General features: G+C 38.1%; 1 protein-coding gene across 1 annotated transcript in view; it reads left to right on the forward strand.

Moving 5' to 3' along the window:
* KLHL2 (kelch like family member 2) overlaps nucleotides 1-20,902 on the forward strand; it is a 126,289-nt gene that overhangs the window by 26,781 nt on the left and 78,606 nt on the right. The window contains exon 4 of the mRNA XM_082838949.1: nucleotides 16,101-16,222. Coding sequence (XP_082695075.1) covers nucleotides 16,101-16,222 — 122 coding nt within the window. The remainder of the gene's footprint in view (nucleotides 1-16,100; nucleotides 16,223-20,902) is intronic.

Consider the following 20,902-nt stretch of genomic DNA (forward strand, 5'->3'; position numbering starts at 1 on the left):
GGTGTTGTGTACATACATGTGTCCATTACATACATGTATATGTTACATACAAATACAATTTTATGCTCAGTTTCCCTCCTTTACATTTATATTTGCATATATTGGCTAAGTTTGCCTTCTTGCCATTTATAACAGCCTTTGGCACTTTCTTATTTTGACAAAAGTAAATTGCTTTTACTGTTTCACATTTCTTCAAATGATTTTCATATTTGCCTCATCCAGTGTTTATAGTGAACAAAGAGATGTTTATATAATGCCTTTTGATTCAGAAATATAAGAAAATAGAGTGGATACTTAGGCAACTGTAAAAATACATAAAATGATTTTAATATTTCTGGCAAAAAAGCAATTTGTGCCTGCCACACTGGAAGCCTTTAAAATTATAGTTGATGTACAATATTATGTTTCAGGAACACTATATAATGGTTTGACATTTGCGTGCTTTATGAAATGATCACCATGATAAGTCCTTTAACCATCTGTCACCATACAAAGTTACTATAATATTATTGTCCTTATGCTGTTGTATATTACATCCCCATGGCTTATTTACGTTATAACTGGAGGTTTGTATCACTTAACTATTCACCTAATTCTCCCACCCGACCCCACCCCCACCATACTCCCCTCTGTGAACCGTTTGTTCTCTGTATCTGTTGAGTCTGTTTTCATTTTATTTTATTTATTTATGTTTTTATTTCACATATGAAATCATTTGATATTTGTATTCTCTGTCTCACTTATTTCACTTAGCATGATACCCTCTAGGTCCATCCATGTTGTTGCAAATGGCAAGATATTCTTTTTTAAGCCTATTAATATTCCATTGTATATATATATATACCACATCTTCTTTATCCATTTATCTGTCAATGGACACAGGTTGCTTGCATTTGTTGGCTATTGTAAATAATGCTGTGGTGAACATAGGGGTGCACATATCTTTCCAATTACTGTTTTTGTTTTCTTCAGAAGTGGAATTTCTGGATCATATGGTAGTTCTATTTTTAATTTTTTGAGGAACCTCCATACTGTTTTCCATAGTGGTTGTACCAGTTTAAAATCCCACAAACAGTACACAAGGGCTTCCTTTTCTTTACATCCTCACCAATATTTGTTATTTATTATCTTCTTGAAAATAGCCATTCTGACAGGTATGAGGTAGTATCTCATTCTGGTTTTGATTTGCATTTCCCTGGTGATTAGTGATGCTGACTATCTTTTCACATGTCTGTTGGCCATCTGTATGTCTTCTTTGGAAAAATGTGTATACAAGTACTCCTCCCATTTTTCAATTTTTTTGTTGTTGTTGAGTTGTATGAGTTCTTTGTATATTTTGGATAGAAACTCCTTATTGGGTAGTTCATTTGCAAATACCTCCTTCCATTTGGTAGGCTGCCTTTGTTGACAGTTTCCTTTGCTGTGCAAAAACTTTTTTTTTTTTTTTTTGTGGTACACGGGCCTCTCACTGTTGTGACCTCTCCCGTTGTGGAGCACAGGCTCCGGACGCACAGACACAGCGACCATGGTTCACGGGCCCAGCCGCTTCGCGGCATGTGGGATCTTCCCAGACCGGGGCATGAACCCGTGTCCCCTGCATCGGCAGGTGGACTCTCAACCGCTGCGCTACCAGGGAAGCCCCCAAACCTTTTTAGTTTATGTAGTACCATTTGTTCATTTTTGCTTTTTTGCCCTTGCCTGAGGAGAAAGATTCAAAAAATATTGCTAAGACCATGCTGCCTATGTTTTCTTCTAGGACTTTTATGGTTTCAGGTCTTACATTTAAGTTTTTAATCCATTTTGAGTTTATTTTTGTGCATGGTGCTAGAAAGTAGTCCAGTTTGATTCTTTTGCATGTAGCTGTCCACTTTTCCCAGCATTGTTTATCGAAGAGACTATCTGTTCCCCATTGCCTCCTTTGTTGGAGATTAATTGACCATATAAGTTTGGATTTATTTCTCTACTCTCTATTCTGTTACATTGATCTATGTATCTTTTTTGTGTGTGCCAGTACCAGACTGTTTTGATTACTGTAGCTTTGTAGTATAATTTGAAATCAGGGAGCATGATACCTCTAGCTTTGTTCTCCTATCCCAAGATTGCTTTGGCTATTTGGGGTCTTTTGTGTTTACATACAAATTTTAGAATTATTTGTTCTAGTTCTGTGAAAAATGTCATGGGTATTTTGATAGGGATTGCACTGAATCTGTAGATTACCTTAGGGTTTATGGTCATTTTAACAATATTAATTCTTCCAACCCATGAGCACAGTATATCTTTCCATTTGTTTGTGTCGTCTTCAATTTCTTTCATCAGTGTCTTATAGCTTTCAAAGTACAAGTTTTTTGCCTCTTTGGTTATATTTATTCCTAGGTATTTTATTCTCTTTGATGAAATTGTTAATGAGATTGTTTAATTTCTCTTTCTGATAGTTTGTTATTAGTGTATAGAAACACAACAGATTTCTGTATTACATTTTTATCCTGGATCTTTACTGAATTCATTTATTAATTCTGATAGTTTTGGTAGCGTCATTAGGATTTTCTATATATGGTATCATGTCCTCTGTAGACAGTGACAGTTTTACTTCTTCCTTTCCAATTTGGATTCCTTTTATTTATGTTTCTTCTCTGATTGCTGTGGCCAGGACTTCCAAAACTATGTTGAATAAAAGTGGTGAGAGTGGACATCCTTGTTTTGTTCCTGATCTTAGAGGAAATGCTCTCAGCTTTTCATCATTGAATATGATGTTAACTGTGGGCTTGTCATATATGGCCTTTATTATATTGAGGTAGGTCCCCTCTATGCCTGCTTTCTAGAGAGTTTTTATTATAAATGGATGTTGAATTTTATCAGTGGCTTTTTCTGCATCTATTGATATGATCATATCATTTTTATTCTTCAGTTTGTTAATGTGGTGTATTGCATTGATTGATTTGTGGATATTGAACCATCCTTGCATCCCTAGGATAAATTCCACTTGATATGGTATATGATTCTTTTGATGTATTGTTGAATTCAGTTTGCTAATATTTTGAGAATGTTTGCATCTGTGCTCATCAATGATATTGGCCTGTAATTCTACTTTTTTGTGGTGTTTTTGCCTGTCTTTTGCTAGGGTGATGCTGGCCTTATAGAATGTGTTCCAGAGTGTTCCTTCATCTTCAATTTTTTGGAATAGTTTGAAAAGAATAGGTGTTAACTCTTTAAATATTTGGTAGAATTCACCTACTGGTCCTGGACTTTTGTTTGTTGGTAGTTTTCTAAATTACTGATTCAATTTCATTACTGGTAACCGGTCTGTTCATATTTTCTGTTTCTTCCTGATTCAGCCTTGGGAGATCGTATGTTCCTAGGAATGTATCTATTGTAAATTGTTCATTTTGTTGACGTATAATTGTTCGAAGTAATCTCTAATGATCCTGTGTATTTCTGTGGTTTAATTTGTAATTTCTCTTTCATTTCTGGATTATTTATTGGGCCTTCTCTTTTTCTTATGAGTCTGGCTAAAGGTTTATTAATTTTGTGTATCTTTTCAAAGAACCAGCTCTTTCATCGATCTGTTTTTTTAGTCTTTATTTCATTTATTTCTGCACTGATGTTTATTATTTCTTTCCTTCTACTAACTTTAGGTTTTGTTTATTCTTCTTTTTCTGGTTCCTTCAGGTATAAGTTTAGATTGTTTTGAGATTTTTCTTGTTTCCTGAGGTATGCTTGTATGGCTGTAAACTTTCCTCTTAGAACAGCTTTTGCTGTGTTCCATAGATTTTGGATTGTTGTGTTGTTGTGTTTGGATTGTGTTTCTTTTTCATTTGTCTCCAGATTTTTTTTTTATTTCCTTTTAATTTCTTCAGTGACCCATTGGTTGTTCAGTAGCATATTGTTTAGACTTCATGTGTTTGTGTTTTTTCATTTTTTTTCTTGTAGTTGATTTCTCTGCTCATACCATTGATATGATTTCAGTTATCTTAAATTTATTCAGATTTAGTTTGTGGCATGTGATCTGTCCTGAAGAGTGTTCCATATGCACTTGAAAAGTATGTGTATTCTGCTGCTTTACGTTGAAATGTTCTATATATATATCAATATTTATGAAATCTGTCTAGTCTAATGTGTCATTTAATGCATGTTTCCATATTGATTTTTTTTTCTGGATGATTTGTCCATAGATGTAAATGGGGTGTTAAAGTCCCCTACTATTATTGTATTACTGTCAGTTTCTCCCTTTATGTTTACCAGTATTTGCTTAATGTATTTAGGTGCTCCTATGTTGGGTGCATATACATTTACAGTTGTTGTATCTGCTTCTTGGATTGATTCCTTGATCATTAAATGGTAATGTCCTTCTTTGTCTCTCAATAACATCTTTGTTTTAAAGTCTGTCTTGTCTATAGAGACACAGATGTAGAGAACAACATATGGACACCAAGGGGGGAAAGCGGGGGTGGGGGTGGTGGTGGGATGAATTGGGAGATTGGGATTGACATATATACACTAATATGTATAAAATAGATAACTAATAAGAACCAGCTGTATAAAAAAGTAAACTGAAATAAAATTAAAAAAAAATAAAGTCTGTCTTATCTGATGTACATTTGCTACTCCAGCTTTCTTTTCATTTGCATTTATGTGGAATATTTTTTCCATCCCTTCATTTTTAGTCTGTGTGTGTCTTTAGATCGGAAGTGAGTCTCCTATAGGTAGCATATAGATGGGTCTTGTTTTTTAATCCATTCAGCCACTCTGTCTTTTGATCAGAGCAGTTTGTTCATTTACATTTAAAGTAATTATTGACAAGTATGTACTTATTGCCATTTTGTTAATTGTTTTTTGGTCATTTTTTTGGTTCTCTTTTGTTCATTTTTTCTTTTGCTCTATTCTCTTGTGACTTGATGACTCTCTTTAGTGTTATGTTTGGACTCCTTTCTTTTTCTCCTTTTTCTTTGTGTGTGTGTATACATCTATTAAAGGTTTTTGGTTTATTACCATAAGGTTCATATGTAACAACTATGTGTATCTATATACGTGATTACTTTAAGTTGAGGATCTCTTCAGTTCTAATGCATTGTAACAACCCTGTATTTTTACTTCCACCTCCCCATATTTAATGTTTTTGATGTCATGTTTTACATCTTTTCATTTTGTGTATTCCTTAATTATTTATTGTGGATATAGATGATTTTACTACTTTTGACTTTTAACCTTCCTTCTATCTTTATAAGTTGTTGATCTACGACTTTTACTATATGTTTGCCTTTACCAGTGAGAATTTTCCTTTCCTAATTTTCATGTTTCTAGTTGTGGTCTTTTCTTTTTCACTTAGAGAGATTCCTTGAACGTTACTTGTAAAGCTGGTTTAGTGGTGCTGAACTTTTTAAGCTTTTGCTCATCTGCAAAGCTCTTTCTCTGTCCTTCAAATCTGAATGAGAGTCTTGCAGATAGAGCATTTGTGGTGTACATTTTATCCTTTCATCACTTGAAATATATCATGGCCGTCCTCCTGGCCTGTTAAGTTTCTGCTGAAAAGTCAGTTGACAGTCTGTGGGCATTCTCTTGGTGCTTTTAAGATTTTCTCTTTATCCTTAATTTTTGCCATTTTAATTATAATGTGTTGTGGTGTGGACCTCTTTCAATTCTTCTTGTTTGGGACTCTACTTCCTCTACCTGGAAGTTTTCACCTGCTATTTCTTCAAGTTAAGTTCTCTGCCCTTTTCTCTCTTCTTCTGGTACCCCTATAATATGAATGTTAGTACGCTTAATGTTGTCCCAGATGTCTCTTAAACTACCCTCATTTTTTCAAATTCTTTTTTTTTCTGTTCATCTTGGGTGATTTCCACTAGTCTGTCTTCCAGATTGCTATTCCACTTCTCTGTATCATCTAATATACTGTTCATTACTTCTAGGGTTTTTTTTTTTTTTTTTTCTGGTTATTTTATCTTCGGGTCTGTTTGGGGTGTCTTTGTATTTTCTAACTACTTATCAGTTAAAATTCTCACTGTGTTCATCCAATTCTTCTGCCAAGTTTGTGGAGCATCTTAATGTTCATTACCTAGAATTCTTTATCAAGTAGATTGCTTTTCTCCATTTCATTTAGTTCTTTTTCTGAGGTTTTCTCTTGTTCCTTTGTTTAGAACATATTTTGCTCTCTCATCATTTTGCCCAATTTTCTGTATTTATTTCTATGTATCAGGTAGGTTGGTTAAGTTTCTGGATCTTGGAGAGGTGGCCTTATGCAGTTGACATCCTGTGGGGCCCAGCAGCTCACTCCCCTCCTGTTCAGAGCTGTATGCTCTAGGGGTAACCCCTGTGTGGGCTGTGTGACCCCTTCTGTTGTGGTGGGAAGAGTACTGTGGGTGGTCTGGTAGGCAAGGCTGGCCCCTGGCCTGGTTGGCTGCCAGGCTGTGCCTTGCACAGTGGCTGTGGTCAGGCAGGGTGGGGTAGGCTTCCCATGTGGCTGTCTGCATGGTCTGGTTGGGGCACACAGCTGCTGCCAGCCCACTGGTGGGCAGGTAAGCCCCTGGCACTAATAGTCTATAGGGTGGACCCCAAAATGGCACTTGCTAGCACCAGTGTCCTTGTGGTAGAACGAGCTCCCCACAATGGCTGCCACCAGCATCAGTGACCCCAGGGTGAGCTCTTGCCTCTCTGGGAGGCTCTCTGAGATCAGAAGATAGGTCTGACCCAGGCTCCTTTCAAACTACTGCCTCTGTTCTGGGTCTCAGAGTATATGAGGTTTTGCACACACCCTTAACAGATGAGTCTCTGTTTCCTACAGCCCTCTTGCTCTCATGTAGCCAAGCCCTCCTGGCCTTCAAAGCCGGATGTTCTGGGAGCTTGTCTTCTCGGTGTAGGATTCCTGGACTGGGGAGCCCAATGTGGGGCTCAGAACCCTTGCTCTTTGGGGAGAATCTCTGTAATTGTGATTATCATCTTGTTTGTGGGTTGCTGACCTGGGTGAGTGGGTCTTGACTAGGTCATGTCATTGCCCCTTCTATCCTTCTCATTGTGGTTCCTTTTCTATGTCTTTAGTTGTGGGAAATCTTGGCTAGTCTTCAGGTCATTCTCATTTATAGTTGCTCTGTGAGTTGTTGTAATTTGGTGTGCCTGTAGGAGCTGGTGAGCTCCAGGTCTTCCTACTCTGCCACCTGGCCACACCCTCCCTTAACCTCATTCTTAAAAAAACAAAATTTAAGCATACAGTACTGTACAAGGATATGAAGTTATTATCTGTTCCAACAATGAGCTTATAATCTTAGATTATTGGTAGGACAAATAAATACTTGTAAATACATATACAGTTATAGAAAAAAAAGCACAAATACAAATCTATTCATACTTTAGAAACTTAAATATATCCTGGGCCTAACATTTTGCTAGATAATTCAAGGAATACAAAACAATATTAGCGTGCCCCAGTCCGGGAGGGTCCCACGTGCCATGGAGCAGCTGGGCCTGTGGGCCATGGCCGCTGGGCCTGCGCCTCCGGAGCCTGTGCTCCGCAGTGGGAGAGGCCACAGCAGTGAGAGGCCCGTGTACTGCCAAAAAAAAAAAAAAAAAAAAATTAGCATACTTCCTGCCCCAGTAGTTTATTATATCACTGGGGAAATGAGATGTGCACACTTTAAATACATAATAGTTTATGGAAGATCTGTGTGTGCAAAGGAGTAATACAGATGGTGAGGACTGTGATGGGCAGCATTGAGAGAAGGGGATCTGACATTTCTTGAAACATAACGAATGTAAAGGTTTACACAGATGAAGAAAAGTGCAAAAAGCAATGTGGAGAGAATGGGCTTAGTGTTTGGGAGTAGAGAGCAGTCTGGAGGCACCTCACTCTTCAGCCTATTACATACTGGCTGTTCTGAACTGAATTAAATAATCAAGGATTTAGGAAAGATAGTAGAGGGGCCATGAGCCAAGTTGGGCAAGTGCTTTGGGGAGGGTGCCTTCAGCTGAGGCTGATTCGAAAAGTTGAAATGGGATTAGTCAAATTTTTATGTCGTGGATTCACTTCAGTCTTTTGGTTTACATCTTATTTATTACTCCTGGAGTCTCTTCTAAACAGAATCTCTGGTTTGCAAAAGGAGTATTTGATCTGCATTGGCCTAATTTAGGAATTCACTAGTAAAGTGCTGCCCCTGTAAGTGACCTTCCTTCAGGTGACACTGTTATTGCCACTTCCTTGTCAGAGTTACTGGATCTTTGGGATCATTAATCACTTCATCAATCTGGGCTTCAGTTTCCTCTTCTGGAAAATGGGGATGATAATATTTACTTCCTAGGATTCTTATAAAGATTAAGTGAGATCATGTATGTTAGCCCTTTATTTGGCACATAGGAAATGTTCAATTAATGTTGGCAGTAATTATCATGATTATCATTATTATTTTTTACCCTCAATTCCTAAATGTCTTTATATTGTAAGAATATAAGATTGAAAACGTCTTACACACAGACTCTTTTTGATAAATGTTTTATTTTCCAGTTACAAAATGTAGTGATTAACTTAAAATTACAAGATCAGCGTTAGTTTCCTTTCCCTTCAAAAGATGATACTTAGAGTCTGCAGACTCCCTGAGCCTTCGACATCCAGAGACGTGAATGCTGGAGATGGGAGATCTCATTATGTCTCTATTTTTCTTCTCTGTTTACTTAAGAATCTGAACTATATTTCAGCTTCCCTCTTTTCTTTCTTTTCTCTCTTTTTCTTTTTTTTTTGCCTAATGGTTCTCACCTCTTCATGTTTCAGCGAACATGCAATTTCTGAATAAGTGAGTTTTGCTTAATGATGGGAATGAGGCCCTAAAGATGTCTTGATTCTATAAGTATTCCTAAGTATGTATCTCAGTTAACTGGTGGGTGGGTCCTTGCAGTTCAGCCTGTTTCTGCCTGAGAATACTTGGTCAAATCTTAGATTGCTAGGTGCTAAAGTAGATACAAAATAGGGATTCTGTGTTAATTTCTGACACATATAAAATGTGAATTGAGTACCTCAATTGTGATTTTTTTTTACAACTTTATTGAGGCATATTTTATGTTGTAGTGTTCAGAGAGTTTTAGTAAATTTACTGAGTAGTACTTCCATCACCATAAATCAACTTTAGAACATTTTTGTTCCCACATAATAATTTTGAGGTTCATCCATGTCATAGTATGTATCATCAGTCTGTTCCTTTTTATTGCTAAGTAGATTCCATTGTATGAAAATGGCACATTTTGACTATTCATTTACCAGCTGATGGACATTTATGTTGTTTCCAATTTTTGGCTATTAAGAATAATGCTGGGGACTTCCTTGGTGGCGCAGTGGTTAAGAATCCACCTGCCAATGAAGGGACATGTGTTTGATCCCTGGTCCGGGAAGATCCCACATGCCGCGGAGCAGCTAAGCCTGTGAGCCACAACTACTGAGCCTGTGCTCTAGTGCCTGCAAGCCACAACTACTGAGCCTGCACACCACAGCTACTGAAGCCTGCGTGCCTGGAGCCCGTGCTCCGCTACAAGAGAAGCCACTGTAGTGAGAAGCCCGTGCACTGCAACGAAGAGTAGCCCCTGCTTGCCACAACTAGAGAAAGCTCACATGCAGCAATGAAGACCCAATGCAGCCAAAATTGAAATAAAAATTAAAATAAAGAATAATGCTGCTATGAATTCATGTGCAGTTCTTTGTGTGGACAGATGTCTCATTGTGGTAGATACCTATGTGTGGAATTCCTGGGTCATATGGTAAATTTATATTTAACTTTTAAAAAATTGCTATGCTATTTCCCCAATTGGCTGCATCATTTTATATTCCTATGTTATGTATGACTGTTCCCCTTTCTCTACATCCTTGCCAATGCTTGTTGCTATCTTTTTTTTTTCCAATTGTGGTCATTCTAATGGGTGTTTTAACTTGCACTTCCCTAATGACTAATGATGTTGAACATCTTTTCATTTGCTTATTAGTAAGCTAGACTTTTATGATTCTTCAGCAATGGATGCTATTTACCTTTCTGGCAATCTTTGTTCATTTTCTTCTTTTGAATCCACTAAATAGTCAGCAGTTTGGCAGAGATTAGATTAGATTTTTTACCTAAAGAAGACATGAAAATCTGGTCTAGGTGGTTTAGTGTACCTATATTCATTTAAGATTTGCTAGACTGTGAGCCCATTGTTTATCTGTTTTCCTGGTCTGAAGTCCTATTATGTTTATATTATCTGTCATAAAAAATATGGCGAGGCCCACAAGTAGACCTTGGCATGCTTCTACCCCATCACACACCGCGATGTTTGTGTACTCTGGCTCAATGATCAGCAGTAAGCAGAAGTGTCTGCAGTGGCACAGGGCTGCCTTGTACTCCTGTTATTCCCTGTGACTCGCCTATTAGGAAATGGGGACTCTACAGATATTCTTTTTGGCCCTTTTTTTCCATCTCCCCTAAACTGTAGGTGAATTTTTCATTCAAACTATATCACCTAAAAAAGAATTCTGTTACTCATTGTAGTTCCAAGTATTTGGGTAGAAGAAGGGAGGTGAAAAGTAATTCTGTGATGTAGTCACAGGTTTTTCTTTTGTGAAATACAGGCCAATTTAGATCAAGGCCAGGTTGTTTAACTGTTACTTGAGAAAGAATAAATCAAATTGCATTCTTGTGTTTTTATTTATTTATTTTATCATCCTTGTTTGGTTTGGTTTGTTTTGGTTTTTTTTGGCCATACCACGTGGCATGCGGGATCTTAGTTACCCTACCAGGGATCGAACCCATGCCCCCTGCGAAGGAAGCATGGTCCCTTAACCATGGACCTCCCGGGAAGTCCTGAGTTCTTGTGTTTTTAAATTACTTGTTTGTGTACAAATGTGGCATTTAAAATGCCATTTTTCTTAACAAATATATTTGAGACTTCTGTGGTGCCACAGGCTATAAAATATCTGAAATCTAGTGAGAAATACTGTATTTTTATTTTCACTCTTCTTTTTTGGGGGTGCTTTTTGATCATTTCTTTTGTCACATTGAACATGATTTAGTAAGGTAGAATAGGAAAAGATAGATTATCATTTGAATGATTAAGATGTGAGATATTTTAAAAGTTGTGTGCATGTTGTATTTGTCTAAGATTTGTGCTTTCCTTCATGAAGGAGTACTCATTGAGCATCTTCTGTGTGCTAGGTGTTATCCTAGGCTTTGGGGAGAGGAGGAATGGTTAGAGAGGAAACATAAAGAAAAGGTAATTTCTTATATCGCTGACTGCTGTGAAGAACATTAAATAGGGCATTGCACATAAAGTGCATATAACTTTAGTCTGCATATAACAGAAAACTCCCCTTAAGCTGGTTTAAGTAGCAAGGAAATATATTCTCTCATAACTGGAAAATAGGCTGGGCACCAGGTATGATTGGATCATCAGGGATCCTCTTCCTTCTGTCTCGCCACCCGGCTGTCCTCACTAAAAATTTTATCCTATGGTTGCTTCCCCCATGAATGCAAGATGCCTACGAGAGTGGACCCAACATCTCGAGGAAGGAGAGGGGTTGTCTCTCCTATTTTTCTTTTAGGAACTGGGAGACCTGTTCCAGAAGTTACTCAAACTAGAGCCAAACTAGCGGGGTAATGTAGTTACCATGTTTGCCTTAGATTAGTTGTAGAATTGGGGAATTATGTACCATGCCACCATAGCCAGTGCCTGGCAGGGGCATTCGGGTCATCTTGCCAGAATGAAGATACCATTGTGTCAGTAGCTTCTTTGTAACCTGAGACTAATAATGAGCAAAAGGGCAACAATGATTGGAGTAGGTGACAAGTATAACTTGAAGAGTAATGGAATAAAATTTATTTATTAAATGTGGCTGTAAACTTGTCATTCAATTCTTAGGGTTTCAACATAGTATAAAGTGTTCTGTATTATATTTCTATTATTTTTTCAATTTATGTGCTGAGCAGTAACTGAAATTAGAGTCACATGAGTTTTTAATTGATCCTAGGGTTTGCTCTCTTAAACCTATTCACTTTTTAGAACTTCAGAATGGGTAAATACAGTCACCAGTTTGTTCTGGGCTTCAGGAGTCCTGATTAAGTTCCTTGAGATGGAGTTGTTTCTATCCATACATGTGTCCGTAAGCTTTTACTACGATTTGGAGGACTTCATTTCTTTTCTCAAAAACAGTAGAGATGGTGCAGTGTTCATTAGTGAAAGTGCTTAGCTCGGCCTGTATAGTGGATGTTCAATAAATGTTTGTTGACTGAAATCCTTCAGAGCTAGAATACCCATATTCAAGACTAACTTAAGTGTTAGTAATTGTGTTAAGTAAAGGTGCTACATTTAAAATTGGCACTTGTTTTACTTTTCGCTTTTCTAGTCATTCATTCAAACAGCCATTATTTATTGGGTATCTACCATACGTCAGGCACTGTGGGATACAGAGGTAAGAAAGACATCATCCCTGCTCTCAGGAAGCTCAAGAATCCAGGTGGGGAGAACCAGATATTATTATGACAGAGGGGATTTGCAGGAGGTAACCTAGGGTGAGAACCTAACCCAGCCTTGGGTCATCAGCTGGCAAGGCTGCTTGGAGAGGTTCCAGCTGAATCTCGAAGAATATGTCGGGGTTAGCCTGGGGAATGAGGGCATGAGGAGACAGAGATGAGGAAGCTCAACAGAGGCATCGAGGTAGGAAATTGCTGGGTGTGTATGGGAAACTACACAAAGTTCCTTTCTTATATAAATTAAGACTAGAAGTGGGAGAGAGAGTGTGGAGGCTGGATAGTGAGGCAGGGGTGGGACATGGACAGGCCTGCATGCCTGGACTGGGAGTAGCTGAAGGCTTTTGAGTGCCATGGTCAGATGTGTGGAGTCCATCCTGGAGGTGAGGAAGAAGGAAGAGGTGGCACAGTGGCAGTAGGGATGGAGAGGAGGTGAGGGTGGCGATATCTGTGTGGATATCATAGTATAGCTTCAGTTCTATAATACATGATCAAACACAGGAGAAGAACACTAAGACAGGAAGTTAAAAAAATGTTATGAGATTAAACTCTTTACAGTATCACTGGGTATCTTTTAAAAATTCATTATCAGGAATTCCTTGGCGGTCCAGTGGTTATGACTTGGCGTTTTCACTGCTGTGGGCCTGGGTTCAGTCCCTAGTAGGAGAACCAAGATCCCACAAGCCACATGGCACGGCCAAAAAAAGAAAGAAAGAAAAACAAAACTCATTATCAAAAATAAATCTCTATAAACACAGCAAAGGACAGAAGTAAGATAATATTTAACAACTAGAATTAACTCTAAGTAGCTTTTACAGCTCTCTTTGGTACGTGTTTTGGTTTTTCATAGTTATTGGAATTTTTAAACTATTAACACAGTCTGCGGCAAGCTATTTGTTTTTGTAAATTAATATGAAAAATAAAGATTAAAGCATTTCCTTTTTTTTTTTTTTTTTTTTTTGCGGTACGCGGGCCTCTCACTGTTGTGGCCTCTCCCGTTGCGGAGCACAGGCTCGGACGCACAGGCCCAGTGGCCACGGCTCACAGGCCCAGCCGCTCCGCGGCATGTGGGATCTTCCTGGACCGGGGCACGAACCCGTGTCCCCTGCATTGGCAGGCGACTCTCAACCACTGTGCCACCAGGGAAGCCCCAAGATTAAAGCATTTCTAAAGCAGTGTGTGATAGAGATAGAATTTGTTGGAAGTAGATACAGTTTTCTTGGGAGAGAAAGAATTAATATTAAAAATGACACTTAAGAAATGTGAATCAGCACAGTGCATCTTATAGCAGTACCTTAAAAACTATAATATTAAAAACTCCTTGGCAGAGAACTGATAATTTTTCAGTCATACATGTAAATTAAAGTCAAACTTGTTTTTGTCTAAATCATGCCTAAGTCCTGAGGAGTGAATTCCTTGAGAACTAAGTACATGGCTTTATGCTTGTGTGGCCCCGGGCCCTGTGGGGCTTTGCACATCGCCAGGGCCCTAGAGATGAATTAGAGTGGCCTCTCGCTAAAGTCCAAGTGGGAATTACCAAAGTGTCCTCACTTTACCACAAAAGAGCTTTCAGATGACACAAATCCCATCTAGCTACAAGATCCAGAGAGACTAGGACAGAGGAAAGTGCCTTATATGTACATGAAGAATTATGTTTCCATATTCCTCGACCTTGCTTTTTTTACCCTTTTCTTTAAGGGGGAAAAAAACATGCTTTCCCCTTTTTCATGAAAGGAAAAAAAAAAAGAACCCCAAAACGTGCTGAGGCAGCAGATACATAGCCCAGTCCCTTGTCTTCCTGCTATATAGACATATAACAGGAGCATATCATCAGTTTTCTCTCTTCCCTTGTAATACCAGTGGATGTTTTCCCCCCTGGGAAGTAGCATAATAGTTTTTCAGATATTTTAGCTCTTAGGAGAACAGCTTTTTTTGAGCTTTTGTCAGAGACAATCTCCAGGGAAGCAGGTAGTTACTAATACTTCACTATTATTATTTCTCTCTTCCCAGTGTTTATGTTTGCAAAGGAATTTTGTATAATTATGGATTCCTATAGCCTTTTCTGATAATTTATGGTCACTGACAGTATACTGTACCTGAAAAAGAAATGAACTTTCAAGAAATCTTGAGGCCATTGTGTTGTTTTTCTAACAGGTGAGGGATGGTGGCATTGTTTTTCATACTTCCTTTATCTTTGAAACCTGATGAATGTAGAACTAAACCTTTTTGCTAAGGTGTCCCCTAACACTCAACATTATTTTTAGACTGTCTTGTTTTTAATTGAGTTTTCTTTCCCCATTCAATTGCTTATGTTTCCCTATTCTTGGGCCATTTTATGTGCGCACATATGTGCCCAAACCTGCTTCTAACTCTCCATGAGTCCCCTGGGTTTAGGGGCCATCCCTTCTCTTTTCTGCTTCCCCGTTTCTTTATACAAGAGAGGATCTTATTTATGATCCCTGAATGCTTAACTAGTTCAGTGGATAGTAAGAGGGAGGTCTTGTACCACTTATTTAGCAGGCAGTGATGTAGAAGGGCATCTGGCTTTAGTAATAAATACTGGTGTGGAAATGACTTCAAGATGAAGTTGCTGCAGATGACAAATAGGAACGGAACTTGGGCTAGAAGGCCCATTGCCATCTGCCTTGGCCATTGACTCACCTCTTTAACACCCCTCTTTTGTCTTTCATTTCCTGGGCGTCTTCTGTAATTTGTGTTCTGATTGTTCCCTATCTGAGAGGTGTGTCTTCCCAGAGGGCAGGGGCAGGCACTGGCGTGCTTGTGAGTGAGTACCAGGAACTTGGAAGTTAGCCTCACGGGGTAACGCTGTGTTCTAGTCTTGAATAGAAAGTCAAAAGGAAAAGAAACTGCTCTAAAGCATTGTCAACTAAAAAAATGCACAACCTAGAAGCTGCGAATTATGCTTTATTCAGCGGACTTTCGGAGGACTTCACCCCAGGAGGCAGCCTCTCAGATCTCTCTGAGGGACTGCTCCAAAGAGGTCAGGGAGGAGCCAGAATATGTAGGAGTTTTTGCAAAAGAACCAGGTAGTCAGAACATCAAAAGATTATTGTCAATTAAAGAAAACCAGACAAGTTAATAAATTTAGCACTTTTCTACGTATGGGAAGATAACAGGCATCTAGGCTCATTGAAATCATTCCTTTGATACACACCTTAACTATCTAGCGCCAGTATCCTATTTTTTTTCCCCATTCTGAATCCCCTCATGTGCACAGTCTGGGGTGGCCTGCAATGGCTGATGGCTGCAACATCCTTTGTTTACTGCTATGGCAGGTGACATTCTTTGTCCACACATTGGACCAAAAAAAGGCATGGACCGCATTGGGTCCTGAACCTATAATTCTACAAGTATTAAGAGTTCATGCAGTTGGACACTGCATGAACTCTTAATGTGGCATATTCATTGCCATGATGTGATTTCCAGGTACAAGTGGGTAACAGAAGTACCTTGTATGGTTTCCTCAGGTAAGCTTTTAGGGGAGGTAGGGGAATGTTGTAGGCCTGCTGAAGTGGCTGACCATGTTGCCTCCTGAATACAGTGAGTGCCCATCTGACTGGGTTTTGGTCTTCCTGCTGGGTGTCTGCTGCAGCGTCAGCCTTGCTCCTTGTGTTTCAGGTGAGATGAGTGAGAGCCGAGCAAAGAGAGTTCGAATCAAGGAGGTGGACGGCTGGACCCTGAGGATGCTGATTGACTATGTTTATACGGCGGAGATTCAGGTGACAGAAGAGAATGTACAGGTAAGGGTGACGCCTCATATCACTTGGTCCTTTACACATGTCAGTGTTTTAATGCAACAGGGCATACCTATACATAGACACTTTGTACCAAAGTAATAGGATTTGTTGTTAAAACTGTATTTCTAAGAGACATTATAATGATTATAGCTTTTTAATAATGTTCCTGATTTCAGTATCTTTTATATTCTCAAAGTTCTAAGATACAAATCCTTTAGTTCTCTGAATGATGCTTGTTATTTTATGAAGACACGGTCATGTTCATTTATAACTACAGTGCTACCCATATTTTCCTTTATTCCCTAGAAGGTTAAGTCTGTAAAGGGTGTTTTTGGCAGCCAACAGCCTTTACTTCTTTGACTATTTCAGCATCCTCTATTAGTGATTCTAGATTTTAGCTAAAAGTTGGCATCGCACCTCTCTTACTTTCTATAAAGAACAAATGTTTTATATATATGATGTAAATGTTTAACTAATAGAGGTAGATGTGGAGTAGAACGTGAAAGTCCCTCTTTAAAACTGTACTTCTCTTCGCACTCACCAATCCCACACTCTGTGATTTACTCTCTTTCCCCATAGGGTAGCCTCTGTTATCTGTTTGATGTTAATCTTTAAGAACATTTTCTATGCAGTTACACACACACACACACACACACACACACACAATTTTCTTGACATAAGTATACTTTTACTATACCTGTTGTTCTGTAACTTTGCTTTTTTCACTGAACAAAGTGTCTTGGAGTTCTTTACATGTCAATACATATGAGTCCAGCTCATTCTTTTGTGTGGTGTCCTATATGTTAATCAGCATATATGATTTTTCACCTTTACAAAAATGTTGCGGTGAATGAACATTTTTATATTTGCATCCAAAAATTTCATGGGATAGATTCCTCAACATGTAATAGCTGGATCAAAAGGTACATTCATGTTTTAATTTCTGATAGGTATGCCAAATTGCCATCTAAAAGTTTGTATTTATTTATACTCCTTCCAATAGGTAGACTGTATTTTGAGGACAGCAAAAAGAACTAGGACTAACTTCTTAAGAAATAATCTCTAAATTCTACTTGTACAAATAGGAAATCTTTTGTCCCTTGTAGCTAGTTGAAATATGCTGCAAAATATTTGAATTTGGAGACTGAAATCTTTTCACTTTAACTTGTTAGAGCATGCTGTTATTAAATCTTAAATACTGGCAGTGGTAAGGCCTCCTGGTGATCCTTAGATGGCCTCAGTTAACCTCTGCTTGGAAGTCCCATTCATGAGGTAAAGCATTTGAGAAGCCTTGGTTGATCCTGAAGTCATGTACAAAGGTGTGAATCAGATGCTATGTGAACCTTTTTTTAACATGGAGGAAAATGTTTGGTACGTGTCATCTCATTCTGGTCTTTTCTGTACAGGTGTGCTATTTGCTGGATTCTGGGACATTGGTTTCAACAAGACCCTTATCTTGGGTTTCGTTTGCTCCTTGTTTTTATTCATTTGAGTGCCTGAGTCTCACTGTACCGTATATCTGACCTTCAGTAAATGAATTACTGATTGGTTTCTTTGATTCACATAATGTGTCACATGGGGGAAAATTGCAAAAGGTGGTTTAGGCCTACAAGACTGGAGTGTGTGATTTCAGCTCTGAATGCTGTTTGTAGTAGCTCTTGTGGTAGAGACATTGGCCTGTGAGGAACTGGGAGAACGCTTCTCATGTTTCTTTTAATAACTGTCGTATTCCAGTCCTGAAGTGTTTGTCATCACACCTCTCAGAAAACCTCTTGCCCTGCCAATTTGCCTTTGTGTATATTGCTAGCTCTAACAGGAATACATTGAAAGAGTTGTACTTGGCAGACTCATTAAATGCTTAACATTCACATTGTTTTTGTTCTTTTTTGGAAGAGGGATGTTTCTTCACTGTAGGGGTATCTTGGTATATAAAGCCTTATTTTATACTCCATTGAAAAATACTTGTTTTGCAAAAGTCAGTTTGGAAATAAAATTGACTAAAATAAGCTACCTTTTCCATAACAAGTATTTTTAAAAATTCTTTCTATTATTCTTATTTTTAAAATTTATTTATTTTATTAATTTATTTTTGGCTGCATTGGATCTTCATTGCTGCACGTGGGCTTTCTCTAGTTGCGGCAAGCAGGGGCTACTCTTCGTTGTGGTGTGCGGGCTTCTCATTGCAGTGGCTTGTCTTGTGGAGCATGGGCTTTTAGGCACACGAGCTTCAGTAGTTGTGGCACATGGGCTCAGTAGTTGTGGCCAGTGGGTTCTAGAGCACAGGCTCAGTAGTTGTGGCGCATGGGCTTAGTTGCTTTGCGGCATGGGGGATCTTCCCAGACCAGGGCTTGAACCCGTGTCCTCTGCATTGGTAGGTGGATTCTTAACCACTGTGCAACCAGGGAAGCCCTATAACAAGTATTTTTTATTGAAACACAGAGTAAGGGCTTACCTATCAAGACACACTAAACTGCTCTTTCCTCTATTTTGTATATTTTTGTCTGTCTGTACTTTGTTAAATCTTTCTTCTAAGTGCTGTTCACCTTAAGGAAAGGAGCAGTTCTGGGGAGGTATCTGTTATTCTTATTAATGTGAAGCTAAAGTTTTAAATGGCCCCAACTAGAAGCTCTGCTCTGTGTATATCTGCTCTGAGAGTGTTGACAGTGGGGGTGGAACTTTCTGTAATTCAAAGGTTTATTGTTGTCGGTATATTTTCTCATTAGACCTAGAATCAAATCTCTTGTCAGGTAACCTCCCTTTTGTACATTTCTGTTTTAGTAATAAAGTAGTCTTAGGATAGCAGGTATCTTAGTCTTCTACTTTGGGACTGCATGTTTTTATGTAGAAGCAAAGTGCCATAGAATGCTGAGGTCCAGCTGTCTTAGAGTCAGTTGGTGACAGAACAGGACCATAACCCTGGTTTCCCTGATTCCTAGTTAAGGGTCCCTTCTGCGATACTATGCAGTCTCCTTATTACACAGATTTAAAATATATATAATAACTGTTTGAAGTGAATGTTGTTAACTTTGAGTCAAAATGAAGGAATGAAGTAGTTTGAAAGATTAACTCTAAAGAAGGGACAATTGTCATTTATTATATAAGTAATAGGGTTTTAATTCTGGCTGTTTAGGGTTTCCTGATTATTTTTTCTTTTGTTATTGCTGTTGTTTTTTTGTTTTGGTTTTCAAACTTTGATTTTGAGTTTGGATGGTTGCTTTTAATTATGGTAATGTTGGGGAATAATTTGAGCCAAATGAATTCGTTTTTTTTTTAAAGAGAAATAAAAGGAGAATACATATTTTACCATGACCACACTTTTAATTGAATTTTTTTGCTGTTGTTGCTGTTGAATAATTTAAATTACTTGTGTTTAAAGTATCCAATCAAATTTTATAAACTTTATATATATGGGACCAGAGAAAATAAAGCCAAAGCCTACTATAAAAGGAGATAAACTTTTTTGGGGTCATGGACTCCTTTGAGAAGCTAATGAAAAACTGAACTCTTTCCCAAGTAAAGGGCACTAAAGTATATATGCATGAAGTTTGACATACATGTTCAGAGAATGCATGTACTTTGTCTCCTCCCACCTTCCCCATTAAGAATACTTGACTTTTTGTGTATGTTTGTGTGTGTGTGTATTTGAAGAGTTTTCACATGGGTTTATCTTCAGCTGTGTGCTAGGCATTTTACATATGTCTTAGTTGATATTCACCAGCATATTAGATAGGTATTACTCTATTTTGCAAATGAGGAAGTGCAGAAAGGTTAAGTGATTAGTTCAGCATCACACAGCAACTATTAAGTTGTCATTAACTACTAGTGTTATTGAAAAAGAGAGTTTGTATATTCAAAAATAAAAGTACATTTATAACTGAAAAACATTTTTTCAGTATCACCAAAATTATTGAAGGTTTATTATTCTTCATTTGGTGTGTTGATGAACATTTTGGAGAATCCTAAAGGATCTTGAGTTTTTTAAAACATTTACTTTATTGCTAAATTTGTGGTTTTGTTACATATGTTTTTACTTCTCAGCTTTTGGGCATTTGTTTTGGCTTGCTAAAAGTAGATAAGAGTTTTTCACCTGATGTAAGTGTGAAAAACTAAGGTAAGGCTATTAATAGTACCAATGTAAGTAAATGATCTTATTCCCAAATTAATATTATAAGTGTTCATCTATAGGTTCTGTCTACATTAGAACTTTTATCATCTGAGAATTGAAGAAGCATCTGATAATTTTGAATGGATGTGTTTTAAACAGTTCATGAACCGTTTAAACTTTTATGTTGCATAAACTGGAATTATTTGAGATAGAAAGTCTCATCTCTTTAAAAAAAGAGCAGAATTTATTTATTTTTTAATATCTTTGTTGGAGTATAATTGCTTTACAATGTAGAGTTAGTTTCTGCTGTACAACAAAGTGAATCAGCTGTACATGTACATATATCCCCATATCCCCTCCCTCTTGAGCCTCCCTCCTATCTTTTCTGTCCCACCCCTCTAGGTGGTCACAAAGCATTGAGCTGATCTCCCTGTGCTATGCAGCAGCTTCCCACTAGCTATCTGTTTTACAATTGGTAGTGTATATATGTCAGTGCTACTCTCTCACTTCATCCCAGCTTCCCCTACCTGCCCTGTGTCCTCAAGTCCGTTCTCTACGTCTGCCTCTTTATTCCTACC

Source organism: Leucopleurus acutus (genome assembly GCF_964270905.1).
Source record: "Leucopleurus acutus genome assembly, chromosome: 4".
In the NCBI taxonomy this organism is placed as follows: Eukaryota; Metazoa; Chordata; class Mammalia; order Artiodactyla; family Delphinidae; genus Leucopleurus; species Leucopleurus acutus.